This window comes from Aotus nancymaae, unplaced genomic scaffold, assembly GCF_030222135.1.
Source record: "Aotus nancymaae isolate 86718 unplaced genomic scaffold, 86718_ANA_hifiasm-v0.15.2.pri h1tg000008l, whole genome shotgun sequence".
NCBI classification, from domain to species: domain Eukaryota; kingdom Metazoa; phylum Chordata; class Mammalia; order Primates; family Aotidae; genus Aotus; species Aotus nancymaae.
Window position 1 is genome coordinate 31,947,555 of NW_026988419.1, and position 17,093 is coordinate 31,964,647.

A 17,093-nucleotide genomic window follows, 5' to 3' on the forward strand; every position below is an offset into this window, starting at 1 on the left:
ACAAACTTTTTGATCTGCTGCTGAATTCAGTTTGCCAGTATTTTGTTGATCAAGGATATTGGCCTAAAGTTTTCTTTTTTGTTGAATCTTTGCCAAGTTTTCATCAGGATGATGCTGGCCTCATAGAATGGGTTAGGGAGGAGTCCCTTCTCCTCAATTTTTGGGAATAGTTTCAGTAGGAATGATACCAGCTCTTCTTTGTACATCTGGTAGAATTCACCTATGAATTCATCTAGTCTTGGGCTTTTTCTGGTTGGTAGGCTATTTATTACTGCTTTAGTTTCAGAGCTTGTTATTGGTCTGTTCAGGGATTCAGTTTCTTCCTGGTTCAGTCTTGGGAGTGTGTGTGACCAAGAATTTATCCATTTCTTGAAGATTTTCGTAGTGGTGTTCATAATATTCTCTAATGGTTGTTTGTATTTCAGTGGGGTCAGTGGTAATATCCCCCTTGTCGTTTCTGATTGTGTTTATTTGAATCAAGAAGAGGAAATAGTTAAAGAACTAATGACCCAAGTCTTCCCCAAATTGATTGAAAATCCATACATAGATTCAAGAAAGTCAGTGAACTTTAAGTGAATAAGTATAGAAATGATCACACATATGTATATCCCATTCAAACTGCTGAAAACCAAAGATAATGAGAAAATCTTAAAGACAGCCGGGGGGAAAACACATTACATTCAGATGCACAACAATGTCAGCTGACTCTCCATCAGAAACAATGTAAGTCAGAAGACAAGAGAATGCCATCTTTAGAATGCTGGGGAGAGGGGAAAGTTCAGCCTAGATTTCTATATCCAATGAGAATATACTTCAAAAAGATGGTGAAAGACAAAAGCTGAGAGAATTTGTATCTAGAAGGCATGCACTGCAATAAATAGAAAAGAAAGCTTCAGATTGGAGACAAATGATCCCAGATGCACAGGAGGGAGGAGCATTAGAAATGGTAAATGTGTAGGTAAAAATACAAGACTATTAAAAAAAATTGTCCCCAAAAGATGATTGAGTCTTATTATTTAAAAATAAAATAATGTCAATGAATGATAGGAATTGTAGCATATGTAGAAGTGAAATACATGGCCAGAATACAGAAAATGCAGAGGTTTAAATAGAATTATACTATTGTACATGGTGGCTTAATTTTAATTCAAAATATATTGTGATATGTGAAAAATCCATATTATAATCCCTAGAGCAACACTAAAAGTTTAATAAAATTGTATTAGGAAGGAAGAAAGGAGAAAGAGAGGGAGGGAGCCAGGGAGAATGGGGGAAGGAAGGAGGAAGATGAGTGTGGAAACTAAATTAGCATTAAATTTGAGAACTTAGAAAATGACAGTAAAACCTTAGGAAATCAGGAGGAAGAAATTAATAACAGAAAAGAAACAAATGAGTTATTTACAACAGTATAGGTGTTAAAGATATGTAACAATACAAGAACTAATTATTAATAAAACTAACACAATAGGCACAATTCTGGTAAGTCTCATTAAGAAAATTATGGAAAATTTGGAATATAGGTATAAATATAGAGGCAATTGAAAACTGTAAGAGAATACCATATTTAACTCTACACTAAAAGTTTGAAAATCTTGATGAAATAGAATATATTAGAATATAAATCACATTATATTTTAGCTCTATCTTTTGTAAAATGAATATAGATTTAAAACATCCAGTCTGACAGTCTTTGTATTTTAACTACGTCTGTTAGTGTGATAGTTAATATATGTAATGTTAATGCAGATGTTAATGCAGCATCTGTTACATTTTGTATAATTATAATATATTTGAGTTTAAATCTGTTACCTTCTTTTGTGCTTTCTATTTATCACAATTGAACCATTTCTTTTTCCTTCTTTCCTCTTTTGTTTTCTTTTCTTCATCTCTGTGATTGAGTACAATTGACACTTGGACAACATAGGCATTGAGGCACTGACCCCCCTACGCAATTAAAACTCTGACTTTCCCGGTACTTAACTGCTAATAGTCTATTGTTGACTCGAAGTTTTACCAATAATGTAAACAGTTGATTGACACATATTTTGTATGGTATATATTATATACTGTATTCTTACAATAATGCAACTAGAGAAAAGAAAATGTTAAGAAAAATCATAAGGAAGAGAAAACATATTTACTATTCATTAAGTGGAAGAGGATCATTATAAAGGTCTTCATTCTTGTCATTTTCACATTGAGTTGGCTGAGAAAGAAGAGAGGTTGGTCTTGCTGTCTCAAGGGTGGCAGAGAAGGAAGTGGTGGAGGAAGTAGAAGGAGAGGCAAGAGAGGGAGGCACATTTGGTGTGACTTTCATTGAAAAAAAATCCATGTGTAAGTGGATTCATGCAGCTCAAACCATATTGTTCAAGGGTCAACTGTGTTTAACAATTTCATTCTGTTTTTCAACTATCTTATTGTGGAAATTACCCACTACTCTTTTTAAAAATGGCTATTATAGAAATTATGTTTGCTTATCAAATCCAATGTTTAACAATATCTTTATCCTTCATCCTTCTCCCGGGAAGAGCAAGGATTTTAGAAACTTTAATTCCATTTATCACCCTCAACTAATATGTTATTTTTATCTCTTTTTTTTTTTTTGTATTTTTAAATCCCCTGAGTTGTAATTTGTATTTATTTAATATAGTCTACATTTCTTTAGTTTACCTACATATTTGCCACTTTAACCTTTCTTTTTTCTCTTTTTTTTTTTGCGGGGTGGGGAGGTGCGGTTTAGATCAGACCCTTTGTGTCCAATCACATTTCTTTCTTGTTTTTTTAAGTTTTTTTAAAAAAATATATTTTATTACACGTTAGGTTCTGGGGTACATGTGCAGAACACACAGGATTGTTGCATGGGTACATACATGGTCATGTAGTTTGCTGCCTCCATCCCCTCATCACCTATATCAGGCATTTCTCCCCATGGTATCCCTCCCCAACTCTCTACCCACCTCTGTCCCTCCCCTAGTCCCTGCAAACAGACACCAGTGTGTGATGCTCCCCTCCCTGTGTTCATGTGTTCTCATTGTTCAACACCCGCCTATGAGTGAGAACATGCGGTATTTGATTTTCTGTTCTTGTGTCCGTTTGCTAAGAATGATTATTTCCAGGTTCATCCATGTCCCTACAAAGGACACGAACTCATCGTTTTTTGTGGCAGCATAGTATTCCATGGTGTATATATGCCATATTTTCCTTGTCCAGTCTATGATTGATGGGCATTTGGGTTGGTTCCAGGTCTTTGCTATTGTAAACAGTGCCACAGTGAACATACATGTGCATGTGTCTTTATAATAGAATGATTTATAATCCTTTGGCTATATACCCAGTAATGGGATTGCTGGGTCAAATGGAATTTCTATTTCTAGGTCCTTGAGGAATCACCACACTGTCATCCACAATGGTTGAACTAATTTACACTCCCACCAACAGTGTAAAAGTGTTCCTGTGTTGCCTCCGAGGCCTCTGTTCTGTTCCATTGGTCTATATCTCTGTTTTGGTACCAGTACCATGCTGTTTTGATCACTGTAGCCTTGTAGTATAGTTTGAAGTCCAGTAGTGTGATGCCTCCCGCTTTGTTCTTTTTGCTTAGAATTGACTTGGCTATGTGGCCTCTCTTTTGGCTCCATATGAAGTATAAGGTGGTTTTTTCCAGTTCTGTGAAGAAGGTCATTGGTAGCTTGATGGGGATAGCATTGAATCTGTTAATTACTTTGGGCAGTATGGCCATTTTCATGATATTGATTCTTCCTAACCATGAACATGCAATGTTTCTCTATCTGTTTGTGTCCTCTCTTCTTTTGTTGAGCAGTGGTTTGTAGTTCTCCTTGAAGAGGTCCTTTATGTTCCTTGTTAATTGTATTCCTAGGTATTTTATTCTCTTGGTAGCAACTGTGAATGGCATCTACAACCATCCGATCTTTGACAAACCTGACAAAAGCAAGCAATGGGGAAAGGAGTCCCTGTTTAATAGATGGTGTTTGGAAAACTGGCTAGCCATGTGCAGAAAGCAGAAACTGAACCCCTTCCTGACACCTTACACTAAAATTAACTCCAGATGGATTAAAGACTTAAACATAAGACCTAACACCATAAAAACCCTAGAAGAAAATCTAGGCAAAACCATTCAGGACATAGGCATAGGCAAGGACTTCATGACCAAAACACCAAAAGCATTGGCAACAAAAGCCAAAATAGACAAATGGGACCTAATCAAACTCCACAGCTTCTGTACTGCAAAAGAAACAGTCATTAGAGTGAATTGGCAACCAACAGAATGGGAAAAAATTTTTGCAGTCTACCCATCTGACAAAGGGCTGATATCCAGAATTTACCATGAACTAAAACAGATTTACAAGAAAAAAACAAGCCCATTCACAAGTGGGCGAAGGATATGAACAGACACTTGACAAAAGAAGACATACATGAGGCCAACAAACATATGAAAAAATGCTCATCATCACTGGTCATTAGAGAAATGCAAATCAAAACTACATTGAGATACCATCTCACACTAGTTAGAATGGCTATCATTAAAAAATCTGGAGACAACAGATGCTGGAGAGGATGTGGAGAAATAGGAACACTTTTACACTGTTGTTGGGAGTGTAAATTAGTTCAACCATAATGGAAGACAGTGTGGCAATTCCACAAGGACCTAGAAATAGAAATTCCATTTGACCCAGCAATCCCATTACTGGGTATATATCCAAAGGATTATAAATCATTCTACTATAAGGACACATGCACACGAATGTTCATTGCAGCACCGTTTACAATAGCAAAGACCTGGAACCAACCCAAATGCCCATCGATAATAGACTGGACAGGGAAAATATGGCACATATACACCATGGAATACTATGCAGCTACCAAAAACGATGAGTTCATGTCCTTTGTAGGGATATGGATGAACCTGGAAACCATCATTCTCAGCAAACTGACACAAGAACAGAAAATCAAACACCACGTGTTCTCACTCATAGGCGGGTGTTGAACAATGAGAACACATGGACACAGAGAAGGGAGCATCACACACTGGGGTCTGTCAGGGGGAAATAGGGGAGGGACAGTGGGGGGTGGGGAGTTGGGGAGAGAGCCTGGGGAGAAATGCCAGATATAGGTGATGGGGAGGAAGGCAGCAAATCACACTGCCATGTGTGTATGTATGCAACAATCCTGCATGTTCTTCACATGTACCCCAAAACCTAAAATGCAATAAAAATATAAATTAAAAAATAATTATTCCTATTTCTCCACACCCTCTCCAGCATCTGTTGTCTACAGATTTTTCAATGATCACCATTCTAACTGATCATGTCTCAATGTGGTTTTGATTTGCATTTCTCTAATGACCAGTGATGATGAGCATTTTTTCATGTTTGTTGGCCTCATATGTGTCTTCTTTTGAAAAGTGTCTGTTCATGTCCTTCACCCACTTTTGAATGGGTTTGTTTGTTTTTTTCTTGTAAATCTGTTTTAGTTCTTTATAGATTCTGGATATTAGCCCTTTGTCAGATGGGTAGATTGCAAATTTTTTTTCCCATTCTGTTGGTTGCCAATTCACTCTAATGATTGTTTCTTTTGCTGTGCAGAAGCTCTGGAGTTTAATTAGATCCTATTTGTCTATTTTGGCTTTTGCTGCCAATGCTTTTTTGAAGTCCTTGCCTATGCCTATGTCCTGAATGGCATCGCCTAGGTTTTCTTCTAGGGTTTTTATGGTGTTAGGTCTTATGTTTAAGTCTTTAATCCATCTGGAGTTAATTTTAGTGTAATGTGTCAGGAAGGGGTACAGTTTCTGCTTTCTGCACATGGCTAGCCAGTTTTCCCAACACCATTTATTAAACAGGGACTCCTTTCCCCATTGCTTATTTTTGTCAGGTTTGTCAGAGATCACATAATTGTAGATGTGTGAGGTTGCCTCCAAGGCCTCTGTTCTTTTCCACTGGTCTATATCTCTGTTTTGGTACCAGTTCCATTCTGTTTTGATTACTGTAGCCTTGTAGTATTGTTTGAAGTCAGGTAGTGTGATGCCTCCAGCTTTGTTCTTTTTGCTTAGAACTGACTTGGCTATGCGGTCTCTCTTTTGGTTCCATATGAAGTTTAAGGTGGTTTTTTCCAGTTCTGTGAAGAAGGTCATTGGTAGCTTGATGGGGATAGCATTGAATCTGTAAATTGCTTTAGGCAGTATGGCCATTTTCACCATATTGATTCTTCCTAACCATGAGCGTGGAATGTTTTTCAATCTGTTTGTGTCCACTCTTGCTTCATTGAGTAGTGGTTTGTAGTTCTCCTTGAAGAGGTCCTTTACATCCTTTGTTAGTTGTATTCCTAAGTATTTTATTCTCTTTGTAGCAACTGTGAATGGGAGTTTGCTCATGATTTGGCTCTCTTTAAGTCTGTTATTGGTGTATAGGAATGCTTGTGGTTTCTGCACATTGATTTTGTATCCTGAGACTTTGCTGAAGTTGCTTATCAGTTTCAGGAAATTTGGGGCTGAGACAATGGGGTCTTCTAAATATACAGTCATGTCGTCTGCAAATAGAGACAATTTGACTTCGTCCTTTCTTAATTGAATACCCTTTATTTCTTTTTCTTGCCTGATTGCTCTGGCTAGAACTTCCAGTACTATATTGAATAGGAGTGGTGAGAGAGGGCATCCTTGTCTAGTGCCAGATTTCAAAGGGAATGCTTCCAGTTTTTGCCCATTCAGTATGATATTGGCTGTGGGTTTGTTGTAAATAGCTTTTATTATTTTGAGATATATTCCATTGATACCTAGTTTATTGAGAGTTTTTAGCATAAAGGGCTGTTAATTTTGTCAAAGGCCTTTTTTGCATCTATTGAGATAATTGTGTGGTTTTTGTCTTTGGTTCTGTTTATGTGGTGAATTAAGTTTATAGACTTGCATATGTTGAACCAGCCTTGCATCCCTGGGATGAAGCCTACTTAATTGTGATGGATAAGCTTTTTGATCTGCTGTTGCAATTGGTTTGCCAGTATTTTATTGAAGATTTTTGCATCTATGTTCATCATGGATATTGGCCCAAAGTTTTCTCTTCTTGTTGAGTCTCTGCAGGGTTTTGGTATCAGGATGATGTTGGTCTCATAAAATGATTTGGTCAGGATTCCCTCTTTTTGGATTGCTTGGAATAGTTTCAGAAGGAGTGGTACCAGCTCCTCTTTGTATGTCTGGTAGAATTCAGCTGTGAACCCATCTGGACCTGGGCTTTTTCTGGTTGGTAGGCTGTTGATTGCTGCCTCAACTTCAGCCCTTGTTATTGCTCTATTCAGGGTTTTGACTTCTTCCTGGTTTAAGGTTGGGAGGGTGCAAGTGTCCAGGAATTTGTCCATTTCTTTCAGGTTTACTGGTTTATGTGCATAGAGTTGTTTGTAGTAATCTCTGATGGTAGTTTGTATTTCTGTGGAATCAGTGGTGATATCCCCTTTATCATTTTTTGTTGCATCTATTTGATTCTCCTCCCTTTTCTTTATTATTAATCCGGATAGTGGTCTGTCTGTTTTGTTGATCTTTTCAAAAAACCAGCTCCTGGATTTATTGATTTTTTGAAGGATTTTTTGTGTCTGTATCTCCTTCAGTTCTGCTCTGATCTCAGTTATTTCTCGTCTTCTGCTAGCTTTTGAGTTTTTTTGATCTTGCTCCTCTAGCTCTTTCAATTTTGATGATAGGGTGTTGATCTTTCCTTACTTCTCATTTGGGCATTTATTGTTGTAAATTTTCCTGTAGACCCTGCTTTAAATGTGTCCCAGGGATTCTGGTACATTGTGTCTTCTTTCTCATTGGTTTTGAATAACATCTTTATTTCTGCCTTCATTTCATTGGTTATCTAGTCAACATTCAAGAGCCAGTTGTTCAGTTTCCATGAAGTTGTGCAGTTATGAGTTAGTTTGTTAATCCTGATTTCTAATTTGATTGCATTGTTTTCTGACAGACTGTTTGCTATGGTTTCCGTTCTTTTGCGTTTGTTGAGGAGTGATTTACTTCCAATTATGTGGTCAATTTTAGAGTAGGTGTGATATGATTGCTGAGAATAATGTATATTCTGTGAATTTGGGGTGGAGAGTTCTGTAAATGTCTATTAGGTTTGCTTGTTCCAGATCTGAGTTCAAGTCCTGGATATCCTTGTTAATTTTCTGTCTCGTTGATCTTTCTAATATTGACAGTGGAGTGTTAAAATCTCCCAGTATTATTGTGTGGGAGTATTAGTCTCTTTGTAGGTCATTAAGAACTTGCTTTATGTATCTGGGCGATCCTGTGTTGGGTGCATATATATTTAGTGTCGTTAGCTCTTTTTGTTGTATTGATCCTTTTAGCATTATGTAATGTCCTTCTTTGTCTCTTGATCTTTGTTGGTTTAAAGTCTATTTTATCAGGGACTAGGATTGCAACTCCTGCTTTTTTTTGCCCTCCATTTGCTTGTTAAATCTTCCTCCATCCTTTTATTTTGAGCCTATGTGTGTCCTTGCATGTGAGATGGGTTTTCTGGATACAGCACACTAATGGGTTTTGACTTTTTATCCAGTTTTCTAGTCTGTGTCTTTTCATTGGGGCATTTAGCCCATTTACATTTAAGGTTAATATTGTTGTGTGTGAATTTTATCCCGCCATTTTGATGCTAGTTGGTTGTTTTGCCCATTAGTTGACACGTTTCTTCATTGTGCCGATGCTCTTTACCATTTGGTATGTTTTGGAGTGGTTGGTACTGGTTGTTCCTTTCTATGTTTAGTGCTTCTTTCAGGAGCTCTTGTAAAGCAGGCCTGGTGGTGATGAAATCTCTGAGCGATTGCTTGTTCATAAAGGATTTTATTTCTCCTTCGCTTATGAAGCTTAGTTTGGCTGGATACGAAATTCTAGGTTGAAAGTTCTTTTCTGTAAGGATGTTGGATATTGGCCCCCACTCTCTTCTGGCTTGTAGGGTTTCTGCCGAGAGATCCTCTGTGAGTCTGATGTGCTTCCCTCCATGGGTAACCCAACCTTTCTCTCTGGCTGCCCTTAGCATTTTTGCCTTCATTTCAACCCTGGTGAATCTGATGATTATGTGCCTTGGGGTTGCTCTTCTTGAGGAATATCTTTGTGGTGTTCTCTGTATTTTCTGGACTTGTATGGTGGCCTGCCTTGCTAGGTTGGGGAAGTTCTCCTGGATAATATCCTGAAGAGTATTTTCCAGCTTGGATTCATTCTCTCCACCACATTCAGGTACACCTATCAAACGTAGATTAGGTCTTTTCACATAGTCCCATTGTTCTTGGAGACTTTGTTCATTTCTTTTTACACTTTTTTTCTCTAATCTTGTCTTCTAACTTTATTTCATTAAGTTGATCTTCAACCTTGATATCCTTTCTTCTGCTTGGTCGATTCTGCTATTGAAACTTGTGTATGCTTTGTGAAGTTCTTGTGTTGTGTTTTTCAGCTCTATGAATTCATTTTTATTCTTTTCTACACTGTTTATTCTTATTAGCATTTTGTCAAACCTTTTTTCAGGGTTCTTAGTTTCTTTGCATTGGGTTAGAACATGTTCTTTTAGCTCAGAGAAGTTTGTTATTATCCACTTTCTGAAGCCTGTTTCTGTCAATTCGTCCATCCAGCTTTGTTCCCTTGCTGGTGAGGAGTTGTGACCCCTTGGAGTAGGAGAGGCATTCTGGTTTTTGGTGTTTTCATCCTTTTTGCACTAGTTTCTTCCCATCTTTGTGGATTTATCTACCTGTGGTCTTTGTAGTTGGTGACTTTTGGATGGGATCTCTGAGTAGACATCCTTTTTGTTGATGATGAAGTTATTTCTTTCTGTTTTTTAGTTTTCCTTCTAAGAGTCAGGCCCCTCTGCTGGAGGTCCACTCCAGAACCCTCCTTGCCTGGGGATCACCTGCGCTGGCTGCAGAACAGTAAGAGTTGCTGCCAGTTTCTTTTTCTGTTATCTTTGTCCTAGACCGATACCTGCCAGATGTCAGCCTGAGCTCTCCTTTATGAAGTGTCTCTTTACATAAACGGGGGTAGGGAAGCTGCTTGAGGAGACAGTCTGTCCTTTATAGGAGCTCAAGTGCTGAGCTGTGAGCTCCATTGTTCCATTCAGAGCTGCTGGGCAGGTACATTAAAGTCTGCTGCAGTGGAACTCATAACCACCTTTTTTTCCCAGGTGCTCTGTCCTGGGAAGGTGCGACTTTATTTATAAGTTCCTGACATGCTGCTGCCTTTTTGCAGAGATGCCCTGCCCAGCAAGGAGGTAGCCTAGTCACAGTCTGCTAGTAGAGGTATTGATGAGCTGCCATGGGCTCTGCCCAGCTGCTGTGTGAACTTCTTTGCAGTTTTGTTTATAGAGGTATAGTTAGAACTGCCTCAGTAATGGCAGTTTGACTCAGTATGGCAGACTGCCTCTGTAATGGCAGACTGCCTCGGTAATGGCGCATTGCCTCGGTAATGGCGGAATGCCTTGGTAGTAGTGGACTGCCTCAGTAATGGTGAACACCCTTACCCCCATAGAGCTGGACCATCCCAGCTCCAGCTGTGTTTGCTGTGAAACTCTCAATCCAGAGTGTTTCAGATTGCTGGTCTTTGTAGGGGTAGGACCCGCCGAGCCAGATCATCTGGCTCCCTGTTTCAGCCCCCTTTTTTTCAGTTGAATGGGCAACTCTGTCTCCCAGGCATTCCAGGCGCTAGCTGAAATGGCTGCCCAGATTTGTGTGAGTTTTTGTGCGGAGACCTGCTGTGCTGGCTGAAACAGCTGTGCTGGAAACTCGTGGCACTTCTCCGCCCAGGAATCTCCTGGTCTGTGGGCAGTAAAAACTCGTTTGGAAATATGGGGATCACTCACCCTCTGCGTTCTCACTGGGAATCGCACTCCAGAGCTGTTCCTATTTGGCCATCTTGGATCCCACTTTAACCTGCCTTATAGCTCAGATCATCCTCCTGGGGTCAGTTACCTTCTGTCTGAACTATTTATTAAAAATTTTTTTTCCTATGAGAGTTAACAGGTGATGTAATTATTTTTTGTTTGCCTGGTCTTTATATCATTCTCATTTTTGAGTGAAATTTTTATTGAATATAGAATTGTAAATTTGCAGTTATTTTCTGAAGTATCATTTCACTATCTCTTAGCTTCCATATTTGTTGACGAGAAGTCACTTGTCAGTCCATCACCTTTGAAAATAATATATCTTCCTCTCTGTGTGTTATATATTTTTTTCTGCTAATTTCACTCTGATGTGTCTGTATTTGGGTTTCTGTTTATTATGTTGAGATTTATTGGCTGCTTAATCTAGATTGTTGATGTTCATCAGTCATAAAAAATTATTAGCTAACTTTTTTTTTTTTTTTTGAGACAGAGTCTTGTTCTGTCACCCAGGCTGGAGTGCAGTGGCTCCATCTCAACTCACTGCAACCTCTGCCTCCTGGATTCAAGCTATTCTCCTGCCTCCGCCTCCCGAGTAGCTGGGATTGCAGGCACCTGCCATCAGACCCAGCTAATTTTTGTATTTTTGGTAGAGACAGAGTTTCACCATGTTGGTCAGGCTGGTCTTGAACTCCTGACCTCGTGATCCACCCACCTTGGCCTCCCAAAGTGCTAGGATTACAGGCGTGAGCCACTGAGCCCGGCTAGCTAATAGTTCTTAAACTAGTGCCTTTCTGTCCCCTTTTCTTAATCCGTTATTTCCTTTCCTTGGACTCTGGTTAACATATGTTAGGTATTCTTACACTATCTTCCATATCTTTTAACCTATAAAAATATTTTTGATCACTTTGTCTCTCTGCCTTGCATTCTAAGTAATTCTTTTAGATATTTATTTTATTATTATTATTTAATGAGACAGGGTCTTTCTCTGTCACCCATGCTGGAGTTTAATGCTGTGATCACAGCTCACTGCAGCCTCAAACTTCTGAGCTCAAGTGATCTTCCTATCTCAGCCTCCTGAGTAGCTAGAACTAAAGACATGCACTACCATGCTTGGCTGCTTTTCGTATTATTTTGTAGAGATGGGATTTGCCATGTTGCTGAGGCTAGGATCGAACTCCTGGGCTGAAGTTATTCACCTGCCTCGGCCTCCCAAAGTGCCGGGATTCCTTAATCCTAGTTCATTAATTCTCCAAAGCTGCATTAAATTTGTGGTTGAGTTGATAGAGCATTTTATTCAATTATTTTAGTTTTCATTTCTACAAATTGTTCCTTCTTTAGGTTTGTTAAATGGTTTTTAAAGTTTCCTGCACCAGGAGTATATTTTCAGCTTGGTTTTTATGTCTTTTAACATAGTAAGTGTAGCTCCTTAGAATTCCAATATTTGAGGTTTTTTGGGGGTCTATTTTTGCTGTTTTCCTTTGTGGCTCTTTGTTTCCATGCTGACTGAGTTATTTTTTATGGTTAACTGTTCATTTTCCTTGGAAAATTATTTGTCAGACTTCTTTGAGGTATAAGATGAAAGTAGTAGCTCTAAGAAAGACTTGTGTTTCTTTTAAGGCAACTGAGTCTACTCTCAGTTTGGGACCATTTTAAACTAAATTCCACTTGAGATTTTTTTTAAAATTTAAGTTGTCCTGTTTATTTGTTTATGTTATAACAAAATATACATAACATAAAGTTTACCATGTAAACCATTTTAAGTGTCTGGCTCTAAATTTTTTATAACATTCAGTGACTGTGACTTTAGGCTGCAATTTCACTGAACTGATTTTTGTTTATAGCTTATTAGGGACCCCGCACTCCATTGTACTCAGTTCAACTTTCCTTGCAACCTTCTGTAGATATGATGGGAGAAGGGTTTCTCCAGTTCCTGAAGCCGTAGCCCTTTGGGTTCTCAGCTTTCTCGGAGGATGGTTGGGCAAGGATCCTCTGTTAAATGTATCATGTGTTGTCTTCTCTCTTCTGTGCCTTTCAAAACCATATAAACTGCAGTTTCAGGTCATCTGATTGGGAAGTGCCCTTAGGGCAAATGTAACTTCAGTGTCTAGTTTACCTCTCTGAGTGTCTGTCAATACTTGGAGATTTATGATTACTTCTCACCATTTTATTAACCCTCTTTTGCTTTTAAAATGATATTTTAAATATTTTATTGAGCATTTTTGTAGTTTTCTACTGTTTCCGATAATCCAGATGCCAAATTGTTGAAAAACTGAGCCTGCCCTCCCTCTTAACTACTCTGCTGGCACACAGGGCTTGCATTCCTTTTTTCTCATTTCTTGGAGGAAGACAGTTGCAAAGATAAATTTAAGAAGGCTCATACAGGCTCTGATGTCAACCATGAGGAGAGGCACTGTAGGAAGGCACCTGGATTCTTACAAGTGGGGAGGCATGACTTTTTTTCTAATTAGCAAGAGAGTGTACAGATGTTAAAGGATACATAATAATAGTACTGTGCTCCAGAACTCAGGGTTGGGAGTTTCACGTTCAGGCAATCGTATATATTTTATCAAAAAGTTAAAGAACGGAGACTGAAAAGGATATTAGATATTTTTAAATGTTGGATATTTGGATAACCTGTATTTGGATTATCTGGAATATTTGGATTTTGTATTGGTAGTTGATTATCTTTGACAGTGTAGTTTCAATAGAGTATTGAGGGTGAACTTTTGTGTAGAGTTAAAAAGAGAATGTATGCAGTGGGTGGTTCAAAAAGATGATAATTGACGTTAGATATAAGCAAGATCTTCATTTTGTTGATATTAGTATATATGTGACTGTGAGGTTGAAAAGTTATAAAGCTAATAATGTGCAAAAACGAACCACTAAGTATGCAAATAATATAATAGTATGGAATGTATATGTTCAGAAATCTTTAGGCTCAAGTTTAATGCTTCTTTTCTTATCTATTTTGATATTAAGGTTCCCAGACGTTATGGTGATGAGCGGAATAACATTTTATTGGAACTGATGCAATATGACAATACAAAAAAATGTGCATTCTCGTTAGGGAGTGTTCAGATACATCTTTATGAAGTAATTCAGGTGTGTATCAAAATGATTGTTTTTACCTGGGTATCACATTGCCAGTTGGTTATCCAGTTTGTTGTTGTGATTTATTATACCTGATGGACTTTTCTTGTTTATTATCTGCCTTCAAATTCATGCACTTAAGAAATAAAATCTCCCTTTGGCTAAATATTTTTTAAAAGAGTTGGCTTATAATAGCATAATGTTTTTAAAAATTTATTTTACAGAATATTTATATATTTTACATAATATGTATATATATGAAATTAAGTAACCACTTAGACTTTTACATTGTATCACTATAACTAACTTTCTGGAAAATAAATTTTCTTGGCTCACTGCAACCTCTGCCTCCCTGGCTCAAGGGATTCTCCTGCCTCAGCCTCCCCACTATCTGGGACTATAGGCACTTCCACTGCACCTGACTAAGTTTTGTATTTTTAGGAGAGACCGGGTTTCACCATGTTGCCCAGGCTGGTCTCATACTTCTGAGCTCAAATAATCTTCCCACCTCAGCCTCCCAAAGTGTTGGGATTACAGGCCTGAGCCACCGCACCCAGCTATTTAAATTTGCAAATAAAAGCTGTATATATTTATCATGTACAGAATGTTTTGGAATATGTATACATTGTAGAATGGCTAATAGAGTTAAACATGTGTTATTATGTTTCTGAAATGTCTTAAGACATGACTGAAGCTTGCAAACTCTGTCTCTTAGTCGGCAATACGAATTTCGGTTAAGTTCTTTTTTCCTTAGCTGGGCTGCCTACAGCCTTCCTTGTATGTGTGTCTTTTAGGGGTTAGCTGAAGATTTGGGCAGAGTTTATATACAGATTTTATGGTTGCTTCTCTCTTGTTTTCTCTTTTCTAGGAGTCTGTCTCACTTTCCAGCAGCTCATTTTGTGGTTGCTTTGAATTCAGAGTAAAGAACTTATTGATTAGTAAATAAGTATAAACGATCCAAAGTATTTTCAGGAATATTTTTTGTTGCATACAGCAAGGAAGTTTTCAAAGACTAATGGAGTTGTGTCAACTGCCAGACTGCAGGGACTCCTATTGGCCAACTTTAGAATAACGAACATAGATTATTACAACATTCTGAATAAAGGAAAATTCGTGAGTCCTTGGTGATCTTCAAAAAAGAAAAGAGGTAGCATAGGAAGAAAAAGGAAATTTTTGAAACAAAAGAATACCACTTTATGAATGTAGAAGTAATGAAAGAATTACAAATTATTGTTTTTGCAACTCTTTATAATGAATAATGATTAATTCAGTCAATATTTAGCAATGGCCCTAAAAAACTATTAGGTAAAATGTTATTGGGAAGCAAGATATTTGCATGGTGCCACAGTAACAGCTTATAGATCATTGCACAGGGGAAATATTCCTCTACATTAGAGAGATGTGGAGTTGCCACTTTAACCAAGAGCTTTAATTTAGCATAATGAATTGTGGGTAACAACATCATGTACTTCCTGTAGTGGTACAATGTGAAGTACACATTATTATCTATGACTTCTTGTCATAAAAAATGTTTAACCTGACTGGGTGCAGGCTCAGGCCGGTAATCGCAGCACTTTGGGAGGCTGAGGGAGATGGATTGCTTGAAACCAGGAGTTTGAGACCAGACTGGGCAACGTGGTGAAACCACTTCTCTTAAAAACAAACAAACAAACAAGCCACAAAAAACACCCACAAAAAATTAGCTGGGCATGGTGACACCTGCCTGTAGTTCCAGCTACTTGGGGCACTGAGGCAGGAAAATCACCTCAGCCCAGTGAGGCTGAGGCTCCACTGAGCCATGATTGTACCACTGCACTCCAGCCTGGGCAACACAGTGAGATCCTGTCCCAAAAAATAAAACACAAACATAAATAAAAGACATTCTTGGGACAATTAGGAAAATTTAATATTTACTGAATATTAGGAAAAAATCTAGAATTGTTTTCTTGAGTGTGATACTGATATTGTGAATATATATATATATATATTCTTATTTTTACAGTATCCAAGGTAAAGTTTTAACATTGAGAGTAAAAAGTAATGATGATTGCAACTTCTAAACAGATCAGCAAACATAAATCTATACACACACAGATATTTCAAAAAATGGCCTACTGTTAAACAATGTTAACAGTTGTTAAACAAATATTTGAATTTGTTTAATCTTCTAGGAAGGGTACTAATTGGAGTCTTTTGAGTGGTCTGTGTGTTTGAAAATTTTCGTAATAAGAACTTGAGGAAAATCAGATAATTTCTAAGACACAGAGATGAAGGAGATGAAGGAGGAGATAAACATTGAGTAATGAGTAAGTGTAAGCAACCAGAAATTCTCAAAGATATTTTGGGAGAGGCTCTTTAGAAATGACTAAAGTTCCTTTGACTGTATGGCAATTTAGGCATCGAAAAGTGTGACATTACTTATTAGTTACTTTCTGTTGAAGAAAACTTAGAAATATAGATGCTTGGACTAGAAGCATATATGCAAACTTGTCAATAGTTATTTTTATAAGATCATTAATAATATGCTAATATTTCAAAATACAAAGGTATAGTTTTTAAATTAAAAAATCACCCATCGTTCCACACTTATAATGTTTCAGTGTTCAGAGTTTCTTTCCAATTCTTTCTTATAAACAAAAACAGAAAAATAGAAAATCTAAAAAGACCCACATGCATGTTCTGGAACTGAAAAGTAAAATATCCAAAATTAAACATTTACTGAATGGGCTCAACAGCAGAATGGAGGTGCTAGAGGAAAGACTATTGTTTTCTTATTACTTTCTTTAAAATTTGTGTGACTATTTAAAGTAAAAATTATAACCTTATCTGTGTGGTTTATAATGTTTGGAGAGGTCATGTGTATGACAGCCATAGCATACAGCATAGGGAGAAGATGGGGTCTAAAGGACTTTTATAATGCAAGGCTTTTGCATTTTCTTTGTTGCAGTATAATAAAAATAGAGTTGAAGTCTTTATGTTGCTGCTTGATGCCATCTTCTGTCTCCTCCCTCTCCCCCAGGAAAAAATAGTGATTATCCAAAACTTTGTATTTATTATTTCCTTATTTTTTCATAACTTTACTACTGATGTATGATTATAAAAATATTATCATTTTATATTTCTAAATATGGTATATTTCTAATGTTAATA

General features: G+C 37.5%; 1 protein-coding gene across 1 annotated transcript in view; it reads left to right on the plus strand.

Annotated features, from left to right (window-relative positions):
* Window positions 1–17,093, plus strand: part of C2CD6 (C2 calcium dependent domain containing 6) — a 149,581-nt gene that overhangs the window by 30,899 nt on the left and 101,589 nt on the right. Inside the window, 1 exon segment of the mRNA XM_012446305.2 lies at window positions 13,833–13,955. Within this exon segment, the coding sequence (XP_012301728.2) occupies window positions 13,833–13,955 (123 nt within the window).